General features: G+C 40.6%; 1 protein-coding gene across 1 annotated transcript in view; it reads left to right on the top strand.

Moving 5' to 3' along the window:
- The first annotated feature begins 6,551 nt into the window (after positions 1 to 6,551).
- mcm6 (minichromosome maintenance complex component 6) overlaps positions 6,552 to 8,611 on the top strand; it is a 7,685-nt gene continuing 5,625 nt past the window's right edge. Inside the window, exons 1-5 of the mRNA XM_080034940.1 lie at positions 6,552 to 6,752; positions 6,926 to 7,072; positions 7,770 to 7,880; positions 8,139 to 8,226; positions 8,327 to 8,488. Coding sequence (XP_079891066.1) covers positions 6,655 to 6,752; positions 6,926 to 7,072; positions 7,770 to 7,880; positions 8,139 to 8,226; positions 8,327 to 8,488 — 606 coding nt within the window. The 5' untranslated portion in view covers positions 6,552 to 6,654. The remainder of the gene's footprint in view (positions 6,753 to 6,925; positions 7,073 to 7,769; positions 7,881 to 8,138; positions 8,227 to 8,326; positions 8,489 to 8,611) is intronic.

Below are 8,611 nucleotides of genomic sequence, written 5' to 3'. Positions count from 1 at the left end.
ATATACTGTTTATATATCTATGAGTGTGTGTGTGTGTGTGTGTGTGACCAGTTTTATCTATTGACCTTTTGGAACTTGAGGACATTTTGCCAGATCCAGTCTTCTTCAAACGGCTGTTTGAGCGTTAAGGCTAGGTTTTAGGGTTCAGGTTAGAATAAGGTTAGTGTGAGGGTTTGGGTACGGGTTCAGGGTTAGTTAGGGCATTTAGTTAAAATGGTTAAGGCTAGGTTGAGGGGCTAGGGAATGCATTGTGTCATTGAGTGTCCTCCCAAAAATAGAAGTACAAGGATGGTGTGTGTGTGTGTGTGTGTGTGTGTGTGTGTGTGTGTGTGTGTGTGTGTGTGTGTGTGTGTGTGTGTGTGTGTGTGTGTGTGTGTGTGTGTGTGTGTGTGTGTGTGTGTGTGTGTGTGTGTGTGTGTGTGTGTGTGTGTGTGTGTGTGTGTGTGTGTGTGTGTGTGTGTGTGTGTGTGTTTGTATGGACCTTTACCCAAAGTCTGAGAAAGTAAGGAGCAGTCTGCTGGCCCATGACTTGTCTTCTCCCTTACTCTTGTAAATATTGTTTAAAGATGTGAGTTCTCAGTGCTGCTGTGCCTGTTGTATACTGTTCTAATAAAATATACAAAATACACCTTTGTGAAAATGTCTTCTCTTATGAAAAAGTTTTTTTGCTTCCTAAGTGAAACTGTGTATTCCTGACTTTAACCACTGTAACCACAGTTAATGCCTCCCTCTGCCAGGTCTCCAAATAACACAAATAAATCATTCAAAGTTTAGCAGGCTAACTAACGAGATGTTTGATGACGTCTTTCTAGCTTTATCACAGAAAACACATTGAAAAGCGACAGGAAAGGTGGAATAGGAAGAACTACACGCCTGAATCAAACTTATCTGGTCTCATACGTGGTTTGATTGCCGGCTGACGGCTGCCAACATTGTCCGAGGCTGCAAATCTGTCAATGCATTGCGTGCATTTGGCTGATGCTTTCATCCAAAAAGGAAACTACAATAAGTGCATTAAAGCTGTACTTTGTAGAGTTGCTGTTTGGAGTGTAATTTGCGACACATCTTGTAAAAAGTGGTCACTACAGCGTTTGTACCTTGATTGGTTGCATTGCACACTATGGTAATAATGTCGTCATGAAGACAAACCAATAATTAGCCAGAGAGTTATCCAAAGTGTGTTTTTATTTTCAATTTTGTTGCAAGTAAAACATTTCCGATGGGACAGACAGTAGCGACTGAAAATAGTATTTAGAGAAGAGGTCACAAAACAATTTAACTGCAATGGTTGTTGTGGACATGTCAGTGAGAAATGATATGAAAAACAACTTTTTTTTTAACTTAAAATCTTACATAGTAGGCTACAGCTTTTTCAACCAAACAGTTGCAAGAACTATGCAAGAACTTCATCAAATCGGCTGAACTACTTTACAAGCTGAATAAGAAAACAATAATTATTACATATTGCCGTGTTTAGTGGGCTCGTTGGGCGGAGTTGATGCTTTGGAGATACAGAGTATTTTAAAAAACTGTAAATTAGTTGGTATTGTTATGTGTTCTCCTTATCTTTATTATCATGGGTTTGCCTCCCTTTATATTGATTCACAGTCACTCAGCCGCATGCCACCTGAACCCACTGATCCAGAGCATGAACACTAGTCCTTTTGAGAAATGAAACCGGGCATTTTTAAAAATGGGACGTGAGATAGCCAGGTGTATCTGAGTCACACCAAAAGTGTGTGTGTGTGTTGACGTGTTTGTGTTTTGTTAGGGCTGCAGGTCAGATTTATGTTGATGATATAAACAGTCTGTCTCTTCTACGTGAGAAAGGAGGGAGCATGAAAGGGTCAGGAGGTCCATTTTCCCAGTATGTTAATGCACGTCTAAACACACGCGCACACACACACACACACACACACACACACACACACACACACACACACACACACACACAAAGTGCTTCCCACAAACCTACTTCCACATGGAAGTGTGAGAAACAGAAGCTGGAAGTTTACTGTGTCCTGTTTCCTGAAGCAAAAAAGGAGAAGGATGAAGAGGAGTGTGGTGGAAAGGAAGAGTTTAGTCAGCCAGCACCACAATGAAGGGACGGCTGTGTTTGAGTGACTATGTGTGCATCACTGTAACTGTACCCTATCATGTGCTTGCTGTAAGGGGCTTTATACAGAAGGAAATGTGTGAACAATCAGTACATTTGCGGAGGGTAGAAATAAAATCATCAATCACCTATTATCACCTTTTCATTCATTTGAGCCCCACCCTTCTCTCTCCTTGTCTCTCTCTCTCTCTCCCTCCTTCACACACACACATGCACACGTCACACACACACACACACACACACACACACACACACACACACACACACACACGCACACACACACACACACACACACAAGTCTCTTCTATTCATAGGGTGTTCAAAACAGGAAAGACTTCCTGCAGCTCATTTTAGGAAAAACAAGCAGCAAAACAATCAAACAGCCAAGCAGCTCCGCGCTCACCAACACCAACACAGAGAGCTGCTACAATATCAATCACTTTAACAACCTGAGGGAGAGCAGTGGAAGCAGACAGTAGATCAGTAAAGTATCAAAAGACTGGATAAGGGTCAGCTCCTATGATGATGATGATGATGATGATACAAATTTATGATAATATAATGATCCAATTATAGATTTTTCTTCAAAATATTTGTTTTCAGTCTCAATTATCCAGAGAGACTCAGAGGTTCCAATTTGTGGTTTTCACTGCGATATCTCCCTTAAGAGGGACCGTGATAGCCTAATTAAGGTAATCTCTTAACATTTCATCTAGCACCATTACATAAGCATTTTAAACATGTCCAAAACTTTGGTTTATGACCAAATTCCTGCAAAAACTACAAACATTCCCATCACACTCACTCATCCCTACTTTGTTTATCATGCTAATTGTTGCCAGTTGTTTTAATTAGTGTGCATTATTTTATTTATTCATATATTCATAGGTTTTAGATATAATCTCGGGTAGGGCCTATTTAGTTATTTTTGTTTTGTAATTTACTATATTGTATTGCTTATTGCTATCTGTATGCTATATCAGCCCTGCATTCAGGAAGGTGTTAGCCAAATATCATATAAATATGTAATATTTATAAATGATATATAAATATGTGGCTTTACAAATTTGTCTAAATTTTATACAGCTCATTTTACATTTGCCCATGCAGTAGCATGTTATATTAACATATTATTATGCATATTAACACAATTAAACAACAGGGTTGAAGTACTGACTTTCCAATTAAATGTTTTAGGTTGTTGGGTCTGTTGACACACATTTTCTTTTCAACGATTTGTTCCAATGCTTTTCAATCAATAATGTCTGAATATGACCCACATGGTACCTGGAGACTCTGTGTTTGTTTAGCAAGGCCGGTATTAGGCCTACTACCAGTTTCAGCCAATTGCTTGTTTTAGGGGGGGCAAAGGCCTTCTGTCTGATTATCATTATGAAAAACATGCTTTGCCTTGTTTGGGTTCACTTAGCGACTTCCCCAGTCAACACTGTTCCATTGTTTGGCCAGAAAAAGGCTCCCCGGGTTGCCTTGTCACTATGCTTAACCTAATTGTCCTGCTGCATTGTCCTAAAATAGGGGAGGGTGTATGTATATTAAGGGTTATACAAGTCCGGCTCCGTTCACCCGGTTTGTATGTGAACCCCTGTGAACTTGAAATCCAGCACTAATACTTTGGTCACTGTCTCAGGTCTAGCGTGTGCAGGAGTACACCATGACAACAATGAGAATGTGTCACCGTCTGTGTATGAAACAAGGAAACAAGTCTTTTTAAACCATCTCTCCCCTATTTCATATCCTGCAGCTCTTGTTCCCATCATCTTGTTTTCAACTCCATGCACAAGCTTATTTGGTGCTTAAATATACCTTAGTTCATTTTCACTGTAGTATTATGTGGCTTCTACTTTTACTTATCCTTAATAATCATCACAAGTGTGTTTTGTGCGTGTGTGTGTGTGTGTGTGTGTGTGTGTACGTTTGCCTACAGATGGTCCAACATGGATGGCACGGATTTTCTAGTGGTGTATATGTGTGAGTGTACGGCCAGTGTGTGTGTGTGTGTGTGTGTGTGTGTGTGTGTGTGTGTGTGTGTGTGTGTGTGTGCGCTTGCGTGCGTGTGTGTGTGTGTGTGTGTGTGTGTGTTTGCCTATACAGATGGTCAGGTTGCCTCATATTCAGACAGGCTGAGTTTCCTGCTTCTGAACAATCGTGGGAAAGCCAGAGGTCAAGACAAAAGGAGAAATAAAGAGGGAGAGAAAGACATGGGCTACATCCAAATGGCCCGCAATAACTTCCTGCTTTGTTCCTGGTGGATTAATACAATGTGACAGGTGAAACCAATAGCCCGCCGGCAGTGTTTGTATTGACCGCAGCAGGTGGAGCCGTGAGAATGATGTGGGGGGAAAAAAAAAACAGAAATGGGAGTTAATGGAAGAATAGAGTAGAAACTCATGATGGTCAAGAACCCTGCAGAGGCTGGCATTGAGTGAAGACCTTTTGTGTAAGTTAGGATGTCCCCCATGATGTTTGGCACCAGACTGAAAGACATACAGTAAATGTATATGTAAATCCTCCTGCCATTGCACTTGAGCTAAGGCCCTGACCTCTGACCTCAAAACTACAGTTGTATGCATCATGGCTACCAACTGCCTGTGAACATATTGGACAGTTTTTACCTAATCTGGTAGCATATTTTACTTGAACTCCCTCACCATTTATAAACTCTTCATAAATAATGTATGAGACATTATAATGTACAGAAGCTATAAGCAGATATGTGGACATTTTAAAGCGTTAATTTATGTCAACAGTCATCATACCTCCTTTAATGAAGCATACACAGCTGTATATATACAGATAACAAACTATTTATACACAGTATAACGTAGCTGTGATCACATTTAAACATGAAGAAAAACACATCAACAAATCCTAAAAATGTGCTTCAAAGCATTTATTACTGATCAAAACTGTTTGAGAGTGTGTCATACAGACACTTTGGGCTTGAAGGTTCCTTCCTTATCTCAGAAATAGCATGTTCACACAAACAATCTTAAAATCATCAGAAGAAAAAATGCATTAATTAATAAGAAAATACTGTTTTCATAATTATAATATATGATATAAACACATAACAAACAACTAGTGTATTATATTTACATTGTATTTGTTACAGAACACAAATGAGTATTGTGATGTACGAATGCCCCTGATGATAGAAAGTGGGTCGGTGCCAAATAACCAACTTTATTCTAAACATTGTGTGTTGGTGTGTTTCTTTGCCCTGATCAAGAAACAGCCTCCTCCAGTGTTCATTCAAAGTCACTACACAGATTAGTAGTGTGTACTATGAGTACAGGTAGGCTACACTCAGTGGTTCTAGTGGTAGGCCTATGTTACAATTTAGAAAATTGTTCAGAAAACCAAAACTTTTCCTTCCAGGTAACCAAGACACCGGCACAGCCCAGTATTTATAACAGTAATAGATGTTCTAATAATAACAGTTGGTTAGTTAGTTCAGTCTGTGAAGAGATGGACAAACATTTCCAAGGTGCTTAAAATAACCTGCTAACACTAAAAACACAAACCCACAATCCTCAGTGGGAACAAAACAGTTGTTTGAATAGATTGTTTTTCTTTTTACATGAGTAAAAGTTTGTTTGGAAGTGTTTATTTTGAAGCTGGTGGAGTTGATGTTGAAATGAGTGTAGAATCCTGTGTGTTCACTGCCCCACCGTGGCCACAGCCAGGAACTACAACACTGCTCCACAGCAATTCACAGGAATATGTTGTATTTTTTACCTTTATTTTGTCACGTAAATAAGGTAGCCTACTGCAAGTTACTTTGCAGATTCAGATTAACAATAAAAAATGTAATTAACCAATAAATTATGATTATAGGTTCATATAAGGCTTTATGCGAGCCAAAAGGGAGACATTCACAAGCTAACAGCAGTTGGATACTATAGTTTAAATGAAATCCACCTTCAGATGCAACATGATCTGAACGAATCAAAAATTATAATCCACTAATATCACAAACATTATTCTTTATTAGGCCTTACTGCATGATGAGTACTTTTAGTCATACTAACACTTTGATTGTAGTCCTTATATACTTTTACTTCAGTAGACTCTGAATATGTGGTAATGCTTCTTCATCCACTACATCTTAAACATCGCCAGTATAATAAACCTCAAATGTCAAAATAGTATAATATTCGACACAGGCACAGAAACAGACAAAGAGAGAAAGCATTACAACTTTTTATTTTTTTCATGTTGTCTTCACCATTTTTTCTCTTGAACTTTATTGGCTTGAAGCAGGAAGCGTACCGCGGGAAACAGCAGAAAGACACTCCTGATTGGCTACAGACCAGGGAACATTTGCATAGCGTCACCCATTGGTCCAAATCGGCGCGCCAAAGATCACGTGGTCCTCTTTTCGCGCGAAACTCTCGCTCTGTTGTCGGGACTGGAACGTGCTGCGCGTGTCTATCCGGAGAGAAAGCAGTGGCACTGATCTGTGTCTCCATAAGTTTTTTGACACCTTTTTTCCTCCACTTTGACCGGGTTTCAGTATGGATGTTGCCACAGCAACCGCGGAGAATGCCGGGGAGATGGTGAAGGACGAGTTGGCTGAAAAATGTCAGAAGTTGTTCCAGGCTTTCTTGGAGGAGTAAGTCAATCTGCTACAACTACAGGCTTCACTTTATTGTTGTCGGCCCAAACCAGGCTATGCACGAGTTGATCGCATGGTGCCTCGTTGCTTTGTTTATAAGTAATCAGTAACTACGGGTCTCCAATGCTGTGTTGGTCGGCTTTTTGACCGTGTATTGTATTTTGGTTCAGGTTCCAGACCGGGGATGGTGAGGTGAAGTATGTCCGCGAGGCCGAGGAGCTGATCCGGCCTGAGAGGAACACTCTGCTGGTGAGCTTCACTGACCTGGAGGGCTTCAACCAGGAGCTGGCCACCACCATCCAGGAGGAATACTACAGGTACAGGGATAACACCACGATATACATGATCAGCACTTTACCAATATGCTACCTTTGCTCGAGCACTTTAAATGTGTCCCATCGCACACATACATTGCACTTGTCTTGTACAGTTACCCATCACAACAGCACTTTTTCCTGTCTTACCAAATGCTTCTTTTTAACGGTTTTACTACTCAATGCAATTGAAATTGTAATGTTTGTCTATTTTGATTTGTCTGTGTCTACGATATGTCTGTTTTTATCTGCAACATTCCAATATCTATGTGTATTATGGTAGTGACAATAAAACCGATTCTGACCTTTTTATCAGTGAAAAGACCAGATTCAAGATTTTTTTAATTGTCATTTCACTGAGTCCTTGCATACAGTGAACACAAAATGCTGTTCCTCACCACAGCCTTTCAGTTTGTTAAAAGGCAGTAAGAAATGGTTAAAATAATATAAAAACAGACATATCAGACACTCAATTAGCGGCAACATTTAGCTAAGCAGAATTGCATGATATGAAAGTGATATTTCAAGAGAAGATTCTCCTTGAAAGGTGGCTAGCAATTAAGCTGTCTGTATTGGAAGGAGAAAGGGGCATCTTCACTACCCCGTTAAGCTGCTGTTTATAGGCCTTGCAGCAGGTTCATTGATAGCCATGCCAAGTGAGCCGTGGATTAACGTGAACTATAATACTTCTGTTTTCTAGAGTTTTCCCCTTCCTCTGTCGGGCGGTGCGTAACTTTGCCCGGGACCATGGAAACGTTCCTCTCAACAAAGAGTTCTACGTGGCCCTGGAGGATCTGCCAACCAGACACAAGTAAGACTGACCCTAAATCGGCTGCTGGTTTTGGTGTCAATCCCTTTTGGCATGCGCTTTGTTTTTAGTTAATTTCTGATTGCATTGTTGGCCTACATTGTGTGGCGTGTTATATTGTGAATTCACACTGTATTACTCTTGCTGTGGCTTCATTTATATTTATTTCAGACTTGATTAAATTGATTTAATTGTTTGAATGATTGATGCAACGTTAGAGCTACAACCCAATATAAGCCTTTTTTCTCATGTGTCCTCCAGGATCCGTGAGCTGTCGTCCATGCGTATCGGCACCCTGGTGAGGATCAGTGGTCAGGTGGTGAGGACACACCCGGTGCATCCTGAGCTGGTGAGCTAATAACTTAAAGTTCTCAGGGTTAAATGTAACCATGTCGGGCTTGTCTTTTTGTAGCGTGATCAATTCTAATGGCTGCTCTTATTGTTTACAGGTGAGCGGTACCTTCGTGTGCATGGACTGCCAGTCCCTGATCAAAGACGTCCCTCAGCAGTTCAAATACTCTCCACCGACCATCTGCAGAAACCCTGTGTGCAACAACCGCGCCCGCTTCCACCTCGACACACACAAATCCAAGTTCATCGACTTCCAGAAGGTAAGGACAGGATTTCTGTCTGTGCGTGTGTGTACTTGAATAGAATAGTAAAAATATGGACTGATGATAGCCTGAGCCCTGAGTTTTCTGATCAGTCTAAACCTTGTGTGTTCGTGTGTGTGT

Source organism: Ammodytes marinus (genome assembly GCF_949987685.1).
Source record: "Ammodytes marinus genome assembly, chromosome: 9".
Taxonomy (NCBI): Eukaryota; Metazoa; Chordata; class Actinopteri; order Uranoscopiformes; family Ammodytidae; genus Ammodytes; species Ammodytes marinus.
Note: the sequence above shows the minus strand (reverse complement) of the source record. Positions and strands in the feature narration are given on the sequence as shown.